Genomic DNA, 25584 nt, shown 5'->3' with positions numbered 1-25584 from the left:
CCAAATGCTCGAATGTGGCCTTCACCACCGAGATGCACCGAGCCGGCGGTGAGGAGGGAAAATCCACCACCAAGAAGTCGTCCAGCAGGTGCAGGACAAACGGCAACCTGTGCACGTTCAGCAAAACCCAACACAGAGCCTCGGCCAGAGTGTCAAAAATGCGCGGGATGCTGCGGCAGCCAAAAGCCAGGCGAGCGTAAAAATACATCTGCGACCGCCATTTAACGCCGAACAGGTGCCACTGCGACGGGTGAAGGGGCATCACCTTGAACGCGTCGGTGATATCGGCCTTCCCGAGCCAGGCGCCCACGCCTGCCTGTTTGATTAACCGAATCGCGTGATCGATGGTAGTGTAATACAGAGAAAACGACTCCGACGGAATCAGGCCGCAGCACGGGAGCAGGAAGCTGCACGGGGTCGGGCGCCGGTACGACCGAGCCTCCTGCGGACCCCGCTCTGTGTTTCTTGGCCAGGCCAGCACCCGCAGCGGAACCCCGCTTGCTCTTCCCCAGTGCTTTGCGGGGAATGGGAACCCCGGCATCCTCCTCACACACGTCCATGAAATGAAGGTATAACTCCTCATGTGACATACCGACTGGTGGACTAAGGCCCTTCTCGTAGTATCCACACAGAAGTCGAGGAACGGGCCATTCCTCGATCGGGACCGGCTGCCTCACCGCCAGACGAGAACTCCGACGGGGTTTGGACCCTCCGGCTGGAGGGATTCCCGCTTCCTCACAAGGTCCACCGTCGACCAATGAATCCCCATGGAACTCCTCCAATTCAGACCCGGAAAGACACGACATGTAGACACCCTCACTCGACAACAGCAGGAAGACTGAAGTCTATGTCGCACTGGCGATGCATATGCCGGGAACCCCTTATATACCCCGCCCTATTAGGAGGGTGTGCCCTGCGCATAAAATGACGCGTTGCTAGTGGCGCGCTATGTCTCACGTCCTCCTTCATGAACCAGCTCCGCTTGTTTTCTCCTGTGTACATTTTCGTTCAAGTGATTGAGGAGGCTCCTAGGTCCGTCCTTATGTGAGCTGCCACTCGTGTCCGGAAGTGGGTGGAGACAGCCTGTGGCAATTGAAGCTGTCTCTCAATTCAAGTCCCAATGCCAAATGACTTGACTCATCGCTACATAAAGGTCATCCTGGCTTTCCTTATTCTCTGCCAGCACCATTTCATTCATGCGCGAATGACACCCTTTCTCCCCGACCCTTACCCCATGGCTTTTGAAGCCTACACAGTGCCACTCCAAGGTTCCACAGGCGGGGTTGGGTCACGCCTGGGGAAGGCCTGATAAGAAGTACTCTGGGAGCAGAATTACAAATCACAGCCTTGCTCCGCCTGTCACCTGTGTCCATCTGTCTGGGTGTCAGTCACTTTATATCGGGCATGGTGCATTAAAGCATCTTCGCCAGCTCCTCTGGCCTCATGAAAAATACATCCTCACCTCACATGCCTCTGCACACACTCATACACGTGCAAACCCTTATTCCCTTCTTATCAGCAGTGGCAGGAGGGCGCGGTGAGGAGCACAATGAGAAAAGAGGGTTTAGTGTCGGAGTCGAGGGAACACTGTTGTCAGTTCACAGTGTCTCTATTTGCAGTGCGGTAGCGCCTTATTCATCCGAGAACTGCATTCGCTGGCAACACAATAGAAACATTCATATGCTGTTGAATGTGTCTGTCTTGCAAGCTCAAGTCTCTGCATGTGACATCCCTCCTTTCTGTAATATTTATTCAACAAAATTGTTATTAAATTGAGCGTGTTAGAAGCAAGCAGCCACAGAGAGAACATTATACGTTGCATAGTCAGCACTGTGCCCATGTTTTAGTTATGTTGGCATCAGATTCTAAGGTTAAGTTGCCACAAGGGAACCTGAAAGACCTGCAAGCTGTTTGTAGTTAATTGTGCTGTAGTTGAAGAGTTGTTAGCAGCCATTTTTGTCATTTCAAGCACCGTTGAAGGGATTGATATTGATATGGGCAGTTGTGTTGACTTTTTAAGATGGTTTTTTTCCCCATTTCAAAAATGTACTTTCTCGACACAGAAGTCTGCCAATACAAGGACTACGAGGACACTCTTGATGATTGAATAAGATGTATAATACAATCACGTCAGCTCAACAACCACTCTCTTATTTGCTAAACCTTGATCTCCTGTAAGTCAACATTGACCCTGCTCCGCTAAAGGTTCCTTAATTCACCAGAACTTTTGCCCTTTGCTTTCATGTTCAAAAGATCAATCTCACTCTGGTCGCCCTACAGCGTGTCTGGGTCTGCATTCCTTGCTGTGTTGTTAGCCTCGGCCCTGCCGTGTCTGTCACACACTGACTTATCATTCCCTGAACCAGAGCAGGCAGGGAGGACGGCATCGATCATCACCGTCAGGATTGTCTAGTCTTGGACAAGCTGTTGGAATTTATCGAGGTTGGACCCCAACCCCCATTATTGTGATTGCAAACAAGTGTTGGCCAACAAGAGGAGGAGATGAGAGGATAGCCAAATGAAGTAGTATTCCATAATTCTCAAACTTCTGCCTGAATGAAGAACTCTACAGTCCTGTGGAAATTAAAAGTCCTATTGAAATGTCTTAGGAATGCCTTTGCTCAAATACGTTTTGTAACTTCACATACTGATTCAGTCTATAATATTTATTCCCACAGATTTCTTTTGTAGTTTAGTTATAACTACAGTACTTAAGCCTTCTCTCTTAGTTAAACCCATTTGCCTCCACATTGTGGGAGAAAAGACCCCGAAGCTTCAGTCAGTTTTGATGAAGGCCTCACTTTTCCCATTTGCTCCTCCTCTCTCATTCTCAGTCTTTGTCCTCCCTTTCTGAAATAAGAGTGCTTTGTATCTCTCCTCAAAGACCGCAAATCTCTTAAACAGCACCAGGCCTTAGACTAGTCCTTTTACTTTACCCATACTCTGGGAAGAGATGGCTCACTGACATCATTCAGTTGGTTCTGGTATCCTTTTTTTTCTTTTGACCCCTCTTTTTTGTCTTAATATCACATTCCTCATCTCCTCTCCAGGAATCTGGTGCCAGTCACACAGCTGTATGTCAGTGTGGATGCCAGCACTAAGGAGAGTCTTAAGAAGATCGACCGGCCGCTCTTCACGGACTTCTGGCCTCGCTTCCTAGACAGCCTTAAAGCCCTGGGTGACAAGGTGAGGCCAAGAGCTCTGTGGAGAAGATTTAGATTCAGAAAGATATAAAACATAATTCTTTATAATTTTTTCTTCCTCTCTTTTTAGTTAGTTTAGGTTAGTATCCTTGCCTTAGTTTACGTTAGTATCCTTGCCTTAAATACTGAAAATGTTGCTTTTCCACATTTGGTTGAAAATCTGTTAAATAATTTGTTATTTGTGAATTCCCTCTATTCAAAAGCATGAATGCATAAAGTACAAACTTGGGTACAAACAAAAAGGTGGCGATGGTGATACACCTTTTGATGGCTTATCTCATCTCTCTATTCTCAAGGAGCCTGAGTGCATCTTTGGAGATTTTTACCAAAGTCAAAGGGAATACTATTCTCTTTGTCATTCTGACAGATGTCTCACTGGTTTGATGTCACTGTGTAGACAACAAATATTCTACATTGTGATATTACCTCAATCTCACTACCGTTGCAAACCCCTGGGTGGAGAAATATAGATAAGTTATAATGGAAATGTTTTAGTTGTTATTTCTATAATAATGATGCGATCGAATTGCAGCCTCAAGATACGAGAGGCATTTGAGAGCTTTGATTAACAATTCGCTCATTAAATATTTCTTTCTTGTTCATTTTATTTCAAGGCTTTTATGGTCACTCTTATGGCTTCCCAAAATAGGTCGACTTTACAGTGGACTTGCATATAGTAACCTCACACAAAAGACCCTGATCATTTGTATGGAAGTTGATGGAGAAGACCCCCCTCCCTCCTGATATGACTGAAGTTTGCAAATATTTTGTGTTGGGGAAACTCAGTCATTTGGGTCCAATGTGACACCTCCTTCTTTAGAGTTAGTTTAATCTGCCCAGAGCTTTTCGTAGAGTGGGCATGTCCCGTTTTTTTGATTGCTGAAGAATTAGCGATTTGTGACCACAAGAGTTGTACTACAAAGTTCACAAACACCGGTTTTACTTGCAAGGTTTCTTTCCCTGTTATTATATTTGACTGACACAGGATCGAACTGCAGTGATTGGACCAGATTCCCAAATCTCTCCTGCTCCACTTCCCTGCTCTTCTTCTTGTTTCTCATAGTTTCTGGGCTGAGGCAGCATCAGCCAGTGATTGAATTCCCAGAACACCGCCAGAAGAACTGCAGAACTGTATAATGAGTTGAAGTGCCTGGTCCGTTGGAAGTGGCATTTGAAAGAGTATAAATGTAATCTTGAAATCTTTTTTACCACATTGTAAGAACACGGTGATTAAGAGCTTTGCGCTCTTTTTGCATCAACTCTAAACCCAGGTTGTGATCTGCAACATGGATTCAGGCAATGATTGACAGAAAACGCGTCCAATTGCCTAGTGAGGCCGTTTATTTGTGCGTTAGCATCAAGAATGTGCATGAGCACCTCCTGCTTCTATTCCCTGTGCATTTTTAATCCTCTTTTACCGGTGTGGGTGAAGACTCTATTCCTGTCGATGCCAATATGAATGAAAAACACAGCTCAGGCGGGTCTGGTGTAACAGCCTCTAGAAACATGTGGGTTGTAAACTGTTTGAGGAAGAGCTCGGACTATGGACAAGACGGGATCCTTACCACCTCATATTGCCTCGAAAATGAAATTTTCGAAAGAGAAAAACGGCCGAAGGTGCTCAGTGCTCAGATTTCACTCTCAATCGATCCAGCCATTATCACGGTGTTACCTAGCAAAGGGGGGTAATGTCAGCAATGTGGAAATACTTCAAATGTTCCGATGAGGACATCAAATACCTCGAAACAAGCTATTGCTTGTTTCGAGAGGATGTCAAACTGCTGGCAATTAGGACAACCTTTTTCTGCTGATTCACTTTCCTTCCCTTGTTATTACACACATATTATTTCACTGAGTGAGATTCCACTTCACCACCCAGTGCCCCAGATCCCAGTATACCAGGGAGGACTCCTGATTAAGACCACGGGACAGTGATTGACGTCCCGGTGGACTGATATTTGACACCAGTGCCCTAAAGCAATATTCTGTTTATCTCCACAGAATGACAGTTTTACTCCTCCAGTAAGGATGGGTCGTCAGTCTCAGGAAACACACAGATTTAACCATAACCCAACCATGTGCAAGCTTGTTGAAAAATGTGTATGCAGAATCCAGCCATTGTACATTGTAAAGCCTGCAATGTCCTGCATTGGCTTTTGATGTTTAATCTCCAACTAGGGAAATACTGATGTGTTTGGTATTTAAGAAAGAATCTCTCGCTCTCTCTGTCTCTGTCTGTTTGTGTGTGCGTGTGTGTGTGTCTGCCACGGCCTCCTCTTATGAAGGGCTATATCTTGATTCTCAATTAGTGTCTTACTCCCCTATCAACTGTTCCCTCACCCCTCCTCTCCATCCTGACCTTCTCCTGGTGCTGTGGAAGTGATGGAGCCATGCCTCGTTGTCAGGTTTCTTGAAGAGAAACAGTCACCACTGTCCAATGATCCCTTCCCCCCTGTGCTAGTGGAGGGGCCATGCCCGGGGATCATCCTGCACCAACGGGGAGAACACCAGAGATCAGGCTGGGTGTTCTTAGTCATACTCCACTCCCCTGCAAGGCCGAGCTCTCTTCTCTTTTGTTCTCTCCTCTTCTGTTCTTTCCTTTTCTCTCCCGTCCTCCCGTTCAGACACTCACTCTCCATGTTCTCTCTTCAGTTTTCAGTAACTTGTTAATGTATGAACATGCTGGAGGTGTTTATGATAAACTCGGTTGCAATAACGATGAGTGATAGCTCCTCCTGCTGAGAGAGTTTGATGGCCTCAGAGGGCCATAGAATGAGAACGATGTGGCCTTCTCAAAAGTGTGTGCTCCATTTTGGAGAAAACAAATACATAGAGGGTTGAATATGTGCTGTAGTGTCTTATGGCTCGACAGCTCTGTGAGATTAGTGCTCTAGAGCCTCTTCATCATAGTCCAGGCGTGCTTGTCGTTGTGATGTAATATCACGGTTGTCTGTTGTATTCTCAACCTTGGCTCTGAATTCTCCGTCAGGCTGCTCCCCGTACATTCAAAAGGAACAGATGCAGCCTCCTCTTGTTCTTCCTCTCTCCTGCTCTCACTCATTTTCTCCCTGGCTCGCTCGCTCTCTCTCCATCTCTGTCACGACAGACAGATGGGGGTTGAGGCATCGGCATCATGGCAATCTGGAAAGAGACAAGAATGCCATTTATGAATTATTCTTAACACACAATATTGGCACTCTCAATTAAGCATGCCATCTCCTGTGCTAATTGTCTGTATTTTAATCCACAGTAATTACAGCCCAACAACAACCAAATGACATCTCAGAGATGATGAATAACTCCAAAAACACTTATTGCTATGCTCAGGACTTATGCAACACTTACTTGTCCATCATTGCCACACTTCTCTTTGTCCGCAGCATAAAGGAAGACATTGGATCTTGTTCTTTATTAAAGTCATTTGCGTTGTCAAGGCCTTCCTCAGTTTATCCAATACAAGGAAATAAGTGAGAATTTGAGTGATTTGAGTGTCACTCAACTTTTTGAGTCAACTTTTCTTCCCTCTCATGATGTTCCCTCGCTCTGTGTGTTCAGAGACAGAGGACCGTGTACAGACTAACGCTGGTGAAGGCCTGGAACGTGGTGGAGCTGGAGGCCTACTCAGAGCTCATTGCCTTGGGACAGCCAGACTTCATCGAGGTCAAGGTAGGCACACATATCTTCAGTGAAAGGAAAATGGAAAGTATACAGGGAATTGGCCCTCATTTTCTTTGGCACTTTTCTTTGTCTTCCTGCCTCTATACTGTCACTCTCCATGAGCCCTCCTTTATATTATCCCTTCATTTCTGTGACAGTGAAGAGACTCTCACCTCTTAATGACCAAAGTAATCGTGTTAAACCATATCATCAGAATCAGAATGGGATTTATTCGCCATGAAAGTTTGCACAGACAAGGAATTTGCTTTGGCAGGAAGGTGCATACAATAAACATATACCTAAAATTTAAATATGTGGACTATCTATACTAAGGGTACATAAACTAGCAGTACTAAGTGGGATTAGAATAGAATTAAATATACAATAAAATAAAATATAAGTTGCCGTAAATTACAATATAACAATACAAAAATACAAATATTACAAAAAATACAAATGTACAAGATACCATTTTGTAATGCAGTGCAAAAAGCAGTGTGTTTTAAGCAAGAAGTCATTAGAGTCAGTGTGGTCCCTTGGCCTTGTTGAAGAGGCCAACAGCGGAAGGGAAGAAACTGTTTTTGTGGCGTGAGGTATTGATCCTGATGGACCGCAGCCTTCTGCCGGAGGGGAGTGACTGAAACAGGGAGTGTCCAGGGTGGGAGGAGTCGGCCACAATCTTCCTCGCTCGCCTCAGGGTCCTTGAGGTGTGCAGGTCCTCGAGGGTAGGCAGATTGCAGCCAATCACCTTCTCAGCAGTGCGGATGATACGCTGCAGTCTGCTCTTTTCCTTGGCAGTGGCAGCAGCGTACCAGACGGTGATGGAGGAGGTGAGGATGGACTCAATGATGGCTGAGTAGAAGTGCACCATCATTGTCTTTGGCAGGTTGAACTTCTTCAGCTGCCGAAGGAAGTACATCCTCTGTTGTGCTTTCTTGATGAGGGAGCTGATGTTCAGTTCCCACTTGAGGTCCTGGGAGAGGATAGTGCCCAGGAAGCGGAAGGACTCCACAGTGTTGACTGGGGAGTCACACAGGGTGATGGGGGTGAGTGGGGCTGTGTTCCTCCTGAAGTGCACAACCATCTCCACTGTCTTAAGAGCATTGAGCTCTAAGTTGTTCTGGCTGCACCAGGTCACCAGGTTGGCCGCTTCCCACCTATAATCAGACTCGTCTCCACCAGAGATGAGCCCAATAAGGGTGGTGTCGTCCGCAAACTTCAGGAGTTTGACGGACGGATGACTGGAGGTGCAACTGTTGGTGTACAGGGAGAAGAGCAGAGGAGAAAGGACGCAGCCCTGAGGAGATCCGGTGCTGATGGACCGGGAGTCAGAGACTTGTGTTCCCAGCTTAACGCACTGCTTCCTGTCAGACAGGAAGTCTGTGATCCACCTGCAGGTGGAATCAGGCACGTTCAGCTGGGAGAGCTTGTCCTGAAGCAGGGCGGGGATGATGGTATTGAAGGCAGAGCTGAAGTCCACAAACAGGATCCTGGCATAGGATGCTGGGGAGTCCAGGTGCTGTAGGGTGAAGTGGAGGGCCATGTTAACTGCATCGTCCACAGACCTGTTGGCTCTGTAGGCAAACTGCAGGGGGTCCAGTAGAGGGTCAGTGATGGATTTAAGGTGTGCCAGCACCAGGCGCTCGAAAGACTTCATTACCACAGAGGTCAGGGCGACGGGTCTGTAGTCATTATGTCCTGTTGGCCTTGGCTTTTTGGGCACAGGGATGATGGTGGAGGACTTGAGACAGGCTGGCACATGGCATGTCTCAAGGGAGGTGTTAAAGATGTAGGTAAACACCAGAGACAGCTGGTCAGCGCAGTGCTTGAGGGTGGCTGGAGAGACAGGGTCCGGCCCAGCTGCTTTGCGGGGATTCTGCCTCTTGAAAAGTCTGTTAACTTCACCCTCCTGAATGGAGAGAGTCGTCACTGTAGAGGGGGGGAGGTGGGAGGCCTCCTGGGTGGGAAGGGGTAGTTCAGGACTGTCCAATTGTCTTTCAAATCTGCAGTAGAACTCATTCAGGTCGTTGGCCAGGCTGGAGTCGTTAGTGGAGTGGGGGGCTCTGGGCTTGTAGTTGGTAATCTGCCTGAGCCCTCTCCAGACAAAAGCAGAGTCGTTTGCAGAGAATTGGTGTTTTAGTCTCTCTGAGTACAGTCGTTTAGCCTCCCTCACCGCCTTGCTAAACCTGTTTTTTGACTCCTTGAAACTGTCTTTGTCCCCACTCCTAAACGCGGCCTCTTTCTCTGACCTCAACCTTCTGAGTTTAGCTGTAAACCAGGGTTTGTCGTTGTTGTAGCTTACCCTGGTGCGTGTTGGTATACAGCAGTCCTCACAGAAGCTGATGTATGATGTCACAGCCTCTGTGAGCTCATCCAGACTATTGGTAGCAGTTGTGAACATGTCCCAGTCAGTGCAGTCCAAGCACGCCCGCAGATCCTCCATAGCTTCACTGGTCCACTGTTTTGATGTCCTCACAGCAGGCTTACAGCGCTTTAGCTTCTGCCATCATTAATTGGTGGTCAAGGACACGTAGCTAATGAATTTGTGATCTTCAATTAAATTATTTGCAAAGTCCCAGACTGTAGTAAAACCCTTCAAAAATATGCTTAAAGTACTTAAAAAATATCCATAACCCTGTCACTTCCTATTCTGGAATAAAGAATCATACATTTGTATGTGGGATAGATGCTGTGAAGAGTAACATATTAATGATGTGAATTGTATTGTGTAAAAATGTATACAGTTATCCAAATCTAATAATTGACAACACATATTACGCTACGCACTTTCATCCTCTTATTCGTTGACTTTTACCATTAACTGGATCACATCACTAAATGATGAGTCGATTCAAACACAAAAAGCAAAGACTGGTTCTGGTTTGATGTGCAAGATTATGGCCAACATTCATAAAAGAGAATTATCTGAATGGATGATCCAGATGGCTTTTAAATGAGACCTCCAAGTCATCTTGAGACGATGTGTATCTCAGGCCGCACTGTTAAATCGATATGTCCCTAAGATTTATATACTGCCTATTAGTCTCTCTTGATGTCCCCCTGACCTGATGTGCAATTCACTTGTGTCAGTTAGTGGAGAACACCCCATTGACCCAGCTATGGTAATTGGTGTGATACAGTATGAATGAGAGGGGAGGAATCTGATCTAGAGTTGTCATAGTGATACAGTGGATCATTTAATTAAATGCTGTGTTTTATGATTGATTTATTCACAAGGATTATTCAAATGACGGATTGAAGAGATTGAAGTCAAACAGCAAGGTTTTCATTCAAACCTGAAAGGAACCTAGTTGGGGAAAAATAGATCCAGTTTGCAAGTGTTTTATGTTATTGATCTTCCTGTGATGAACACATTTGTAATAAATGTGTTTTTTGTGAAGTATAACTTGAAAGTCAAATTTAAGATTTGAAATGTCTCCAAATCTCTCCAGACCCTATTGTGTTATCATATCCTCTCCTCTGAAAGAGGTGAGAGTTGCAAAGCAAGATGACTGATATTGCCTGCATTGTAAATACTTGGAAAGACACACTATCATAGAACACCTTAGCTACATAAAGACCCCCCCCCCCCACCACCACCACACACACTCTCCAAAAATACACACACCTTAATTTGGAGGCAGGAGCACAGCCTGGGTTGCTTAGCAACAGTGATGACCCACTTGGACCCAACGCTGTGCAGAAGGTTGAGGGCCCACCTCTCTTAGGTCTCAGGGCGAATCAGAGTGAAGAAATGGTGCCAAATAAAGCTGCCTTATATTCTCCTGAAACACACACATGCACTCCCAACACAGTTTCTCATGGATTGTACACAAGTGTGCAAGCACACACACACATACACACACAAACACCCTCACCATGCTTGCACTGTCCATAATGCACTTTACACTTTTAGATACTTGTACTCACACACACACACTTGTTAATAAGTTGTTGGTTTAAAAAAAGTTGTCTTTCTCAAGATACTGTCCTTGTCACAGAAGTCTTTACATCACTGTCGTCAAGCTGTATTAGCCGCAGAAGGTCGAGGACTGAGAAGTGTGTGAGTCATCGGAGCACTCAGCAATCCTTCCAAGCGGGCTCAGCAGAGACAGGATGGGCGTTACTTAAGAGCCACTTCAGCGTCACTGTGGATGTGCTCAGGAGGAGGTCAGAAGAGCCAGAGAAATAAGACTGGAATGTAACGTGTGAAATGATGTTACAACTGTGTACAAAATAACAGAGGTTTATAAAATATATATACTGTATATATATATTTGACACACAATTTAATCAGTTATTTCCTTTCAGTCAACCAAACCATTGGCCCACGCAAGCAGTGCTGGGTGCTCTCAGTGAATCAGCGAATCTATTATAAGATGGCGTGCTTGCAGCCAGGGTGGTGCCGTTAGGAGCTGCTGGTAGTGAGAGGGCTGTTGTTTACTGTACCATGGGGCTGTGCAGAAACATGTCCTGTTTGTGTCTAGGTGGACTGGAGGCTCTGGTGGCGATGTACAATCAGGGGAGCCTTGCTGTCCTTATCACCCATGTCCTTCTGATCATGAACACAAACAGACATACAGCACACCCTCCTTTTATTCACTCTCAGCAGTTGCAGCGAGACTCAGAATCTGCTCTCCTCCTTGAGCCTGGGCTGCTCGCCTCCTGCTAGGGAAGAAGCAGCCAGGAGCCACACTCACCGAAATAGCCTGGTGCTCCTTATCTCATCAGTCACACAGCATCAGCTCCTGTCATTACAAGACACACACAGAAACTCACACATGAGAATACACACACACACACACAAGCACACACACACAGGAATACACACAGGCATACAGAATACACACACTCCCCAAAGGCAAACTTCAGCCAAGAGAACACAACCACACACACTGAACTCGTCCTCTCTACCTGACTGTACATTGTGTCTTTTATACAAGATGCACAAAACTACCTTCTACGGGGTCTATAAAATCCGGAAGTTATGTTATGAAGCCTGCAACAACCAGCCAGAGAGATCTGAGATTGGGATGTTATTTGAGACACATCAAACTGTTATCTATACACACTCACGCTCAGTAGGAAACCCTTCTAAAGGCCAACAGGACGAAGGCCAGTGGTAGTCTTCTGAACTACGAACCCCCCCCCCCCCGCCCCTCCCGCTCTAACAGGCTCACTGTGGGACCACTTAAAGCTGCATTCACCCCACAGGCAAAAGGGGCCTGATTCTGATGTTTTTGCTGAACTGTGAGTTAGTGAGAATGACCAATTCACCCTTTCACCCTATCAGGAATCTGATATTGGCCACCAAAAATAAATAAATAAGAATATGGACAACCATACAAAAACAATCTGATGTGAGCAAAAAATTTGAATTTAGCACCAAGGCTTGCGGTGTGAATGTAGTATTACTGTAGAATATCGCTTCTGGCCTTTCTGCATCGGTGTGCTTCACTTGACAGGGCTTACTTCATCTGTACAGCACATCCAAGACACACACTTAACTATAACAGTGTTACAATGAGCAATTTTGACTCACACTTAACCATGCTCTCACAGGTCACTCATGTTATGTGTCCCTGTTCTTAGTTTCACCTTTTTTTCTTCTAGTCCGTCTTGACCCTCAGTAACATTGAGGCTCCAGGCTATATTCCTTCGGCTATGGGATTGACTAAAGCCTTATATCCTTACAATTAGTATATCACACAGGACATGGACTGGGACAGTGATGGAACACCTTGCACCCAGTCTCACATTAGCCCACATCACTGCTTCATGACAGTGACCTCCCTGTTGGGGCGTACTACATGGTGTGGGTGGGCGTGTGTGAAGGAGGGGGGTTGTCCGCATAGTGATGTTGGTGAAGTGTGTGGGTGGTATTTCAGTGAAACTATTGAAGCAAAAGGGTAAAGCTTGTTTCATGTTGTATGTGTCCTCATGGTGTGATTGTTTGGGATTCTGTGAGAAGCACAGACTTCATCACTGCCGCACAAGTTAGTAATCTATCACACACTCTTAAGTGGGGGAAGGTAAATGTACTGCCTCCATATTTAGATTTTTTATGGCCCTTTTGTGTTCAGACTGTTGATCATCTGAAAACGGCATCAATATTTCTTCCTTCTCACTGGTTTACACTAGCACAAGTGAGAATTGGCCTAAAACATAGCCGCAGACTGCTTTGATGCCTGCCAGTACGAAGAGAAACACTGGTGTCTCATTACGGGCGTAAAGAGCTGTGCTATTTGCAAGTAGGCAGGAAGTCTACGAACAGGACCCACCCCCCTTAGCGTCTCGCTGATGTTCACCTGTTTTTGTTTTTCACTTTTTTGTCTCCCGCACTAAAATCCACTCGCTGTCTCTTGTTTCTCACTCTTCACTTCTCCTCCCTCTCTTTCTAATCCCCTGCCCCATCATTCCTTTTCCCTCTTTCTCTCCCTCCTTCCCTCGGTCCCTCTCTCCCTTTCTTGGTGATTTATACCTCAGCTTGTGAAGGTGATCATTATTCTGAAAGGCTACAGGCCAGTCTGATAAGAACAAGACTCCTCATCAATTCTGTACAACACCCAGTGCCTTACCATGCCTTATCGTCCTTGGGAGATTGGCTTCCAACCCAAAAGACAAAAGAGTGTGTTTGTGCATCTGTGTATTTGAGTATTTCTTTGTGTGTGTCGCGTTTCTCTGTTTCCTGGTTAGGAAGACGCCTCTGAATCTTCCTCTGCGGAGAAGCATGAGGCTCTGAATGGACCTCTGTACTGGGCTCTTTATGAGCAGTGGGATAAACCAGTCTCTGAAAGTAGACCAGTCTCTGAAAAGTGAAAGAAATGTAATATTGCTGTGTCTGACAGACTGTCAATAAATGTAAAACGATAATACATACAAGCTGTGCATAACAACCATAGTGAACACTTGAAGACCCAGCATGAATGGAGTGATTAATGAGTTTGGTTGACCAAAATGTGTTTGACAGCACAATATTAATAATCATAATTATGAATTATTTAGGTTTTAACAAACGCTGTCGGTGGTCTGGGTCCTGGCCTGGTCCTCAGGAAACCGTGAGGCCATACAGGCTGGCGGTGTGTTTGCATGTGTGAATGTGTGTGTTGGTCTTCATTTACACAATTTGACAATTTGTTGATTTGTGCTGCATGTTGTCTTACTTCCTTGATACTTGTACACAGTCTTTCTTCCCTTTTCTTCTTTTCTCATTTTTTCCTCCCTCCGGTTCTGGCCTTGGGAGACCGTGCGAGTCAGTGCTTGAGGTAAACTTCACGTACTGCGCTTGTCACTCCAGTACTTGGCGATGTCCAGGCTCCAATTGATTATTGTTCTCAAGTCACTGTCTTTCCAGAACTCATAGCAAAAACAGAATGTAACTTTTAACGATTTAAGAATCAGAGGAAAGTTCGAGAATCATTAGGGTTTTTGTTTTCATGGGAGTTATCCTTAAAATAGAAAGAATGTTCCAAATCTCCTCCCCCTTCCACCTCAAATCAAAGACACAATACAGCCAGCATCCTGAGAGGGTGCTAAAAGACTTGAGCAGTCACTCACACAAAAGCCTGTCACATCCCATTTTATTTTCTCCATTCAATTAGAGTGGCTTTAAATCTCAGAGACAACCCCCGGAATTTGAGATAATAGAAGTGTTTTTGAGGTAAAGTGTATAACATTTGTTTTTTTCAACCGCATACCTCTGCGTAGCACTGCATCTTATCCAGTCACTGTATATTAAGTGTACTTTCCTAGTTTCTATCTCTTTGTCTGTATGGTGGTGGGAAGAGCAGTGGAATGTCCTAGTGAAGGAAAACTCTAGAATACAGATGCAGATAACGGCAAATAGCGAGCAAGCAAAACCTCCCACGGCCCACATTTCTTATCTCCGGCGCTTCCACATCTCTGTTCCTCTCCAGTCATCCGCTTCTATCTCCCTGCCGGCCTGCTGAATCCGCCTTATAGTCTGTGGCACATGTTGTATGAGACTCCCTCCTTCATGTGGCTGAGGAAGGATTTACATTGATCTCTCTCCATCCCCCCCTCTCTTTCCCAGGGGGTGACGTACTGCGGGGAGAGCTCGGCCAGTAGCCTGACCATGGCTAACGTGCCCTGGCACGAGGAGGTGGTCCACTTTGTCCAGCAGCTGGCTGACATGCTGCCACAGTACGAGATCGCCTGCGAGCATGAGCACTCCAACTGTCTGCTGATAGCCCACAAGAAGGTAAGTGCTGCACCTCTGGGCACGGTGCGGTATTCTGTAGGAGTCCCCTTTCCCTCTCTTTCCCCCTCGTTCCTACTGTCTTTCTCTCTTTTTCCCCCTCTTTCCCTCTCTTTCCGTGTTTTCCCCTCACTTTCCCCCTCCTTCTCTTCCTGCCACCATTTCCTCTTAAAACACCTAGTTGTGTATGTGTGAGAGATAATGTTTGTTGTCTCCCTGCATCGTAGAAATGGCACAAACGTCTCCCTCAACATCCATGCCTAAATTCCTGTTCACCTTGATGCCTCCACCCACAACCTCCCACAACACGTTACCGGCCCCTTTCCACCCAGAAAAACAAGACTTTACACACATCTCTCTTGTTTTTGTTGTCTTATTGCTGGCCCTAAACAAATGCACGTTAATGATGCCAACCTTTGAAGAAAACATTGTTCCTTTTTGGCAGCGGATCTCTCCCTTTTCGTCCCTCGTCTTATGCAGCCGCTAGCAGTGAAGCAGAGACAGATATGAATCAATAATGAATGAATTATGATTTATCACCCTCTCTCTCCTTCTGGGCAGCGAAGACGATGGGGCCACAACTCTCACAGAGAATCATTCATTGATTCACTGTTTGGTTTGGGATCAAAGGATTCCCTTTATTGTTTTTAGAGAACAATTAATAAAACAATACTCAAACTCGCCTAATCAGGCTCCTCTAACCCTGAAGAAAACTTCTCGCCTTTGTTCTGTACCCACGTTTGTCTGATATGTCTCGACTAGTCATTATCTGAATACCAGCTATGTTTGCCTCTATCCTCCCCTAATTTTTCCTGGGAACTGACTTGCAGAGAGACCGAGTTGACAGGGGCAGGGAGAGAAAGCGGGAGAAAGAGAGAGTGCCAGCATTTGATTGTAATTGCATCTGAGTTTGGGGTATGAGTCACTGTGAGATGTTAAGTTACTAGACGCGCTGTGTCTTGGAGCCAGGCAACGTGAATAACTAATACAGTATTTGTTGCGCCCGTGATGGGACTTATAAAGGCAATGAGGCACTAGGGTTTTCATGGTGCTTGTGACGAGGCTTTGGGTTCAACTCCTAAAAGGATCATGTACAGTAAGTCTACGTCCCTAACAGTGTCCTGATCTTTGATTGACATAGTTAGGTCCATAAATATTTGGACATTGACACAATTTTCATCATTTTGGCTCTGTATACCACCACAATGGATTTGAAATGAAACAATCAAGATGTGCTTTAAGTGCAGACTTTCAGCTTTAATTTCAGGGTATTTACATCCAAATCAGGTGAACGGTGTAGGAATTACAACACATTTTATATGTGGCCCCCCCCTTTTTAAGGGACCAAAAATAATTGGACAAACTAACAATCATAAATCTAATTGTCACTTTTAATACTTGGTTGCAAATCCTTTGCAGTCAATGACAGCCTGAAGTCTGGAACCCATAGACATCACCAGACGCTGGGTTTCGTCCCTGGTGATGCTCTGCCAGGCCTCTACTGCAACTGTCTTCAGTTCCTGCTTGTTCTTGGGGCATTTTCCCTTCTGTTTTGTCTTTAGCAAGTGAAATGCATGCTCAATTGGATTTAGGTCAAGTGATTGACTTGGCCATTGCAGAACATTCCACTTCTTTGCCTTAAAAAACTCTTTGGTTGCTTTCGCAGTATGCTTCGGGTCATTGTCCATCTGCACTGTGAAGCGCCGTCCTATGAGTTCTGAAGCATTTGGCTGAATCTGAGCAGATAATATTGCCAGAAACACTTCAGAATTCATCCTACTGCTTTTGTCAGCAGTCACATCATCGATAAATACAAGGGAACCAGTTCCATTGGCAGCCATATATGCCCACGCCATAACACTACCTCCACCATGCTTCACTGATGAGGTGGTATGCTTTGGATCATGAGCAGTTCCTTCCCTTCTCCATACTCTTCTCTTCCCATCATTCTGGTACAAGTTGATCTTGGTCTCATCTGTCCATAGGATGTTGTTCCAGAACTGTACAGGGTCTTTTAGATGTTTTTTGGCAAACTCTAATCTGGTCTTCCTGTTTTTGAGACTCACCAATGGTTTACATCTTGTGGTGAACCCTCTGTATTTACTCTGGTGAAGTCTTCTCTTAATTTTTGACTTTGACAGAGATACGCCTACCTCCTGGAGAGTGTTCTTGATCTGGCCAACTGTTGTGAAGGGGTTTTTCTTCACCAGGGAAAGAATTCTTCTGTCATCCACCACAGTTTTTTTCCGTGGTCTTCCGGGTCTTTTGGTGTTGCTGAGCTCACCAGTGCGTTCTTTCTTTTTAAGAATGTACCAAACAGTTGATTTGGCCACACCTAATGTTTTTGCTATCTCTCTGATAGGTTTGTTTTGATTTTTCAGCCTAACGATGGCTTGCTTCACTGATGGTGACAGCTCTTTGGACTTCATATTGAGAGTTGACAGCAACAGATTCCAAACACAAATACCATACTTGAAATGAACTCTAGACCTTTTATCTGCTCCTTGTCAATGAAATAACGAACTCCCTTTATGAGGGAATAACATACACCTGGCCATGGAACAGCTGAGCAGCCAATTGTCCAATTACTTTTGGTCCCTTAAAAAAGGGCGGGGGCCACATATCAAATGTGTTGTAATTCCTACACCGTTCACCTGATTTGGATGTAAATACCCTGAAATTAAAGCTGAAAGTCTGCACTTAAAGCACATCTTGATTGTTTCATTTCAAATCCATTGTGGTGGTATACAGAGCCAAAATGATGAAAATTGTGTCAATGTCCAAATATTTATGGACCTAACTGTATACCTCCACCAATGGGTGGAGGTCTCCATTTACCTTCCTGACTGAAACAAGGGGTTGGTTTTGTCCCTCTATTTTAAATGAAAACAAAGGGATAAAGTTCATCAATACACAACAATAGTATGCAGACACACACAATTCCCAGGTCTATCGCTGCCCACCAGAAGGATCTAATTCTGTGACCCTGGGTGATGATGATGGTGGTGAGGATGGTGATTATTATGATGTGATATGATGGGGCCTTCCATAGACGACAGGTGACGCATCCGTCTCCTTGGCCATGTCCCCCTGATGAAGACTGAGTGGGTAGTCAAGCGTTGGCACCGTGGGACTTGAGTGGACTGGTCCCCAACACACAAATGGGGACCAAAAAAAGCCAATTGTTCCTTTTAAATTCAACTCAATTTTTCAAAAGCCAGCCTGAAAGGCCACAGTCAATACTTCACTGCATTGATTTCCCCCGCCTCCTGTCCTCCTCTCGCTCTCTTACGCCCTTTTTCCTCGTTGCCTCGGTCTTTAACCGGCGCATTCCATGATACTGTTGTAGATGACTCCGTCAACCTCTTCACAGGAGCTGTAATTTCCTCTGTCTCGGTATCCTCGTGTGCCTCTCACACACTGTGTCCTGAAGTTGGAGCAAGGAAGTCCACATACAGTCAGGTCCATAAATATTTGGACATTGACACAATTTTCATCATTTTGGCTCTGTATACCACCACAATGGATTTGAAATGAAACAATCAAGATGTGCTTTAAGTGCAGACTTTCAGCTTTAATTTCAGGGTATTTACATCCAAATCAGGTGAACGGTGTAGGAATTACAATACATTTTTGGTCCCTTTTTAAGGGACCAAAAGTAATTGGACAATTCGCTGTTCAGCTGTTCCATGGCCAGGTGTATGTTATTCCCTCATGGGAGTTCGTTATTTCATTGACAAGGAGCAGATAAAAGGTCTAGAGTTCATTTCAAGTATGGTATTTGTGTTTGGAATCTGTTGCTGTCAACTCTCAATATGAAGTCCAAAGAGCTGTCACCATCAGTGAAGCAAGCCATCGTTAGGCTGAAAAATCAAAACAAACCTATCAGAGAGATAGCAAAAACATTAGGTGTGGCCAAATCAACTGTTTGGTACATTCTTAAAAAGAAAGAACGCACTGGTGAGCTCAGCAACACCAAAAGACCCGGAAGACCACGGAAAAAAACTGTGGTGGATGACAGAAGAATTCATTCCCTGGTGAAGAAAAACCCCTTCACAACAGTTGGCCAGATCAAGAACACTCTCCAGGAGGTAGGCGTATCTGTGTCAAAGTCAAAAATTAAGAGAAGACTTCACCAGAGTAAATACAGAGGGTTCACCACAAGATGTAAACCATTGGTCAGTCTCAAAAACAGGAAGACCAGATTAGAGTTTGCCAAAAAACATCTAAAAGAGCCTGTACAGTTCTGGAACAACATCCTATGGACAGATGAGACCAAGATCAACTTGTACCAGAATGATGGGAAGAGAAGAGTATGGAGAAGGGAAGGAACTGCTCATGATCCAAAGCATACCACCTCATCAGTGAAGCATGGTGGAGGTAGTGTTATGGCGTGGGCATATATGGCTGCCAATGGAACTGGTTCCCTTGTATTTATCGATGATGTGACTGCTGACAAAAGCAGTAGGATGAATTCTGAAGTGTTTCTGGCAATATTATCTGCTCAGATTCAGCCAAATGCTTCAGAACTCATAGGACGGCGCTTCACAGTGCAGATGGACAATGACCCAAAGCATACTGCGAAAGCAACCAAAGAGTTTTTTAAGGCAAAGAAGTGGAATGTTCTGCAATGGCCAAGTCAATCACCTGACCTAAATCCAATTGAGCATGCATTTCACTTGCTAAAGACAAAACAGAAGGGAAAATGCCCCAAGAACAAGCAGGAACTGAAGACAGTTGCAGTAGAGGCCTGGCAGAGCATCACCAGGGACGAAACCCAGCGTCTGGTGATGTCTATGGGTTCCAGACTTCAGGCTGTCATTGACTGCAAATGATTTGCAACCAAGTATTAAAAGTGACAATTAGATTTATGATTATGTTAGTTTGTCCAATTATTTTTGGTCCCTTAAAAAGGGGGGGGGGGGCACATATAAAATGTGTTGTAATTCCTACACCGTTCACCTGATTTGGATGTAAATACCATGAAATTAAAGCTGAAAGTCTGCACTTAAAGCACATCTTGATTGTTTCATTTCAAATCCATTGTGGTGGTATACAGAGCCAAAATGATGAAAATTGTGTCAATGTCCAAATATTTATGGACCTAACTGTATGCAGCACACCAGAATGGATCCATAGTTATTTTAATGACTGTCAAGCAAATGTGCAATAAAATATTCTATGTAGATTACTCACCCCCAACTGTTATTTTGGTAAAGTGGTTCTGCATAATATCTGGGTGAACTTTCAAAAACGGTATGTGTGTGTGTGGGGGGGGGGGGGGGGGGCACAGGCATGTGTGGGCACTTAGCTTTTGCAGTCCATAAAGGTTTGTGTAAGACAAATCACTGGAGAGGCTTGTGATGGATCTTTAACCAACACCAACTCCATCATCCATCTGTCCATGCTCTCCCAAGCCCCCCCCCCCCCCCCCCCACCACCAACCCCCTATCGACAGGCTGCCCAGGTCCTGGCTCTCTTTGTGGGGAGGCCCCAGACCTGTGGTTCCCTCTAGAAGATAACAGTGTAATGAAAAGCGCAGGCTTAGCACACAGGGCTCCCCAGGGAGAGCTCCTGGTTACTGGGGCTGTTTGAGACAGATTGCAGGTACTACGGTGAAGCGGCCAAACGGTGGAAACTGCACCTAGATAGGAAACGGTAGTAGTGTATTACATTGAGGGAAACCTCCTGTTTTTTGTGCAATGAGTTGCAGCTGTCCTTAGCAATGAGGGTATTTGGAGTGTAACAACATGGGTAATTTGCTTCTGAAGTTTCAGAAGGGTATTGCTTAGTGAGCGGGAATTGATTTGGCAATTTTTCATCCTGTTTGCTCCCATGCTTGTTGAAATGATTCCCCTCCTAATTTTTTTTAAGGCTTCATTAGTGACTTAACAGTTAGTTTGCATCTGCAGTCACTGCACTCCTAATGGCCAATGTGCTAATGTGTACTTTTCGCTCTCTCAATGGGCTGGTATCATCAGTGTTAAGGCCTTAATTGGGATTTAATTCATTGTTTTATTTTTTAAGATCTTGACATTTTGAAAGTCTTCCAGATCTACAATGTGGACTAGTCCAAGAGCTTTGTCAGTTGAAGGATCTTACTGCCCTGAACTGCCCAAATATTGAATGCTAAAAACTGACAAATCCTCCCCTGGAAAATCTAGGCCTAACCGCCATTTTGTTTCATGTCAATTACTTTAAAAACTGTTTAGACAACTGCTGTGGCTTGTTTCCAACTAAAGACGGATGGATGCCATTTAATTGATTTCTCAAAAGAAATATGGCACAATATTGGCAAAAGTTGGCACCAGACAATTGTATTTCTGGGACAACAAAAACGAGTTTTTCTGATGTGTCAACATTGCAATCTCCCAGTTGAGCAGTGTGGCTCAGCACACACACACTCAAACATACATGTGTACTGTACATACTGTATTCTTACTTTCTTACCTTATCTTCTCCTGTGCCCCCCATCTCTTACTTTCTATCTCTCTCTCTCTTTCTCTCCATCAGTTTATCTACCGCTACTCTCATCATGCTCTCTCAGCTGGAAAGTGTGTGGGTAAAAACTAGAAATGTTTGATGGAGACATAACTGTAAGGAGGTGTGAATCTGGACCGGTGATGCCTGCTGGGGCGTCTGAATTGGAAATAAACAATCACTTAATAAACTCAAGTTTTGAAGTGATGCTTTAAATATATTATTTGTTTGTTACTTAATTGTTTAGTCTGAATCGTCTTGTTACTGTGTGATTCAGCTAGAGAGGAATATATCCTGAAGAAAGATATTTTCTGATCTCTATGCAGCACCGAATGTGTCTGGCCACATTCACTGCACACATTGTCTCCAACTCCAAATCTTCCTCTCTTTCCAGTTTTTCACTCCATTGGATATTTTTTACTTTCTCCTCTCCCGTCTTGTTTTGACATTTTGTCCCCAACCCTCTTCCCCTCTCCACCCAGCCCCTTTCACTGGGCTGTGTCACAGAGGAGTGAGTGTCCACGGTTGAGAGGTGGAGGTTCTACACCTCTACACCATTGGTTAATGAAAGCTCCTGTCAGCCATTGAGCACACAGGAGATTGCACTCTGATCTCGGGAGCGTGATTGATCATTTCAATCCACAAATACCATCTACCCTTCTGTGTTTGTGCGTGTGTGTGTGTGTCTACACAAATGAACGAGCTCACTGTCTGCCTGTGGCGGTTCTTCACAGTTCAAGGTAAAAGGGGAGTGGTGGACATGGATTGACTATGACGGCTTCCAGGAGCTCGTGCAGGCCTACGAGAAGAGCGGCGGCCGGCAGGTCTTCTCAGCCCAGGACTACATGTCCAAAACCCCTCACTGGGCCCTGTTTGGGGCCTGGGATCAAGGCTTTGACCCGGCGGACACGCGCTTCCAAAGGAGGAACAAAACCAAAGACATTTCTGGATGTTGATCTAGCAAGAGGGAACGAGAGTAGATGGTGATGGAGAGATAGTAAGTGGGAGGGAGCAGTTCAGTTTCACATTACCTTTGACTTTTAATTGTCATAATCAGTTGTAAGGTGTCGATATCTTACCTGTCTTTATTTTTTTGTTTTACAATGAAATAAAAATGTTTCTTTTCTTTGGTGTTTTTCAACCAGAAACTGCAAGGTTCAATCTCCAAACCAGCCTGTTCTTTTTTTGTCTTTTCAAATTTTTTTACTGTTGTTTCCATGCTTACAGTACTTCAAATGTTTATTCTTTTTAACGTCATTATGACGTTAACTTGATTAATTTTTTTGCTAACTAGCACTAGATGATTGCACTATTTACGTTTGGTAGCTGGTGTGTAGCTGGTGTGTGTATGTCGTCTGTCCCCCCCACGTTTGAGGAGGAGAGAGGGAGTCATGAGGATCCTGTTAAGGAGGAGGGCTGAAGTACTCAGTGTATCACTAGACTTGCTCTCGGCTCCAATCACCCCTCATGTGCACAACTCAAGCTGGACTGCCACTACCAAGTGTCTACTGAATTATCTTTATCTCATCAAAATGTTCTTTGAAAATATCCCCTGTTTTTCCTTGTCGTATTTTTGTTTAACACTCGTTCTGTGTTCTATTCATGTTTCTGCAATGCCTGGCAAATAGGGTACGTAACGGCTGATGTTTACTGTATCACTGCAATAAATGTATATACGACAACAAAATTCCTTGTTCTCTGTTCAGTGAATCAATAGACTGGTATGGTGAGGCTTGTTGAAAGCCGTGTCATAATGGACTAGCACAGTGTGCTGCAGTCTGCATCTGCCCACACCTTTCACTTTCACCATTTTTATTGTCCCCTAGAACCTGACATTTACAGGCTCTTGTAAGACCAGGAGACGGGCTTCGGTGTCTTCACTGCTTTTGTGTATTGGTCAGTTTAGTAGGTCTTTGACCAGTCAGTCAGTCCACCTGTTTGCTTATTTTTTACAGTGTCTAGATTGATGTTGAAAAATTATAATGACATTTCGAACAAAAGAGATTCAACAGTGTGTGCAGTTCTGCATGCAGCTCAACTTCCGCTACCTTTTGTATTTTCATTTAAATATTAAAATGATCCCCCCCAAAAGCATGTATTTTAAAATAATGACTTATTTAATCTTTTATTGTAATTAATAGTTGGTAAACTCTTATGCTATCACGCTGACTGATGCTGATATTTAGCTGTATTGATTCACACAAAATTCATAGTCATATTTAAGATAAGTAAAAATGTGTGTGTGACCTGTGCTAGTGGTGTCAAGTAGCTATTGTGTGTGTGTGTGTGGTGGAGGTAAAAGCCGTCTAAGATCAGTGTGCGAATTGTACAATGACAATTGGGGGGGTCAACTCAGTGCCCCCCTGCCCCTATCTTTTAAGTTGGTGGGTGGTTAATCATGTTTGTATCATTAACATTCTTGTGAATATTCTACAGCTAATTGCCATTACAAATACATTTGTGACAGATTTTTTGGGGGTATTAGATAGCTAACTTGCCTTTCTTGAACTTTCTCACGACGCAGAACGTACCGCTATGTAGCTACACTGAGGTGATTGAACCAGCACACTGCCTGGTCACTCGCACTGTTTCTTGAGTTGTATTGGGCACTTGTCACTCGCACTGTGTTTACTGAGTGAATTTTGACTAGATGGCAGTCAGTGTAATACTGTGTGTGATATTCCCTGCCATCAAGTCAACATTTCTGTGTATCACCAAACTGTTACTGAATGAATATGGTAAATATATTGTAATATTTATGATTACAGGTAAGAACGATATATAAATGTATCGACCCCGCCGACCTGTGGTTTTTACCTCTTTTGGGTGGGTCCGAGCCTTAATCGGGGGGGTCAGACCCCCCCAAACCCCCCCGTAATTCGCACACTGTCTAAGATCCATGGGGAAAATCACTAATAATATTATACAAAATAATGGACACTATACACCTTATCCCATGTACCCACCACAGACCATTGTGCCAGCAGTCATAGATACTGTACTATCTGCCAGAGCTGGTTCTGACGAGAAGCTGTGTAAGAAGTGAAATGAAGCTTCTGCTGTACACCAAAGGTCCACTGTGATTGGAGTAAGGAGGTGTGAGCCATACAGAGGTATATGGAACATTAAGCTGGCTTTCCCACTGTCTTCCACAGGTTGATCCAGCTAGATGTTTTGCCTCTTGAAAATAATGGGAAACTATTTTTGGAATCCATTCAGCACAAGGTTGAAAATATTTAGATATGTGTGCACTGTGTGTACCTGAGTCTGCATCAGGTAGATGGAACAGGGATAGGTTAGGAGGTTACCTTGACTCAGTGTGCAATAACACTTCATTGTATGTATGTTAGTCATCAACGAGTAAAGCTGAAAGCACATTGTGTTGATCAGAGTGAGCCTACAAGGGATGAAAAGTCCTTCAACCTTCAAATAAATGCAAATGGCCAGGCCAAGCGTGTGTTGTAACAAAACGTTCATCCCAAGATTTGGGTGTCTCCATCTCGTCGTAACCCTGCCTTGAACTCTGCATGTGGTTGATTTTAGATCAGATAAGCCCTTTGTTTAGGAAAGACTGTACATTAGTGGTGAGGAAGAAAGGGGTTACTATGACAACAGCTAGGTATGAATCAATAATACAAACTCACACATGCATGCTCTCAATCACACATGCACACAAACACATCCCCTAGACACAGATACAGCATACAAGCACATTGTGGAACAACACTTTGCATCTTAGTTCCAGTCCCAAGCTGAGCAGCGCTAGACTGACTGTACTACAGTACTCTGCAAAAGTATATGGTTGATTACGTGCTTCCTCTCTGGAGGAGGGGGTCTCACTGAATTGCTCCTCCCAAGGTTTCTTCCATTTTTTCTCCTCTATCAAGTTTTTCTGGGAGTTTTTCCTTGTCTTCCTTGAGGGTTTAGGTTGGTTGAGGGGCAGTTCTATGGGTGTATGTGAAGCCCTCTGTGACATTGCTTGTAAAAAGGGCTATACAAATACATTTTGATTTGATTAAAAAAAAA

General features: G+C 44.5%; 1 protein-coding gene across 1 annotated transcript in view; it reads left to right on the top strand.

Annotated features, from left to right (window-relative positions):
* The window catches only part of tyw1 (tRNA-yW synthesizing protein 1 homolog (S. cerevisiae)), a 43889-nt gene extending 20657 nt beyond the window's left edge, over positions 1–23232 (top strand). The window contains exons 13-16 of the mRNA XM_062473054.1: positions 3051–3186; positions 6759–6869; positions 14914–15081; positions 22293–23232. Of these exons, the coding sequence (XP_062329038.1) occupies positions 3051–3186; positions 6759–6869; positions 14914–15081; positions 22293–22514 (637 nt within the window). The 3' untranslated portion in view covers positions 22515–23232. The remainder of the gene's footprint in view (positions 1–3050; positions 3187–6758; positions 6870–14913; positions 15082–22292) is intronic.
* The last annotated feature ends 2352 nt before the right edge of the window (positions 23233–25584 follow it).

The sequence above is a fragment of the Osmerus eperlanus genome, chromosome 11 (assembly GCF_963692335.1).
Source record: "Osmerus eperlanus chromosome 11, fOsmEpe2.1, whole genome shotgun sequence".
NCBI classification, from domain to species: Eukaryota; Metazoa; Chordata; class Actinopteri; order Osmeriformes; family Osmeridae; genus Osmerus; species Osmerus eperlanus.
Note: the sequence above shows the minus strand (reverse complement) of the source record. Positions and strands in the feature narration are given on the sequence as shown.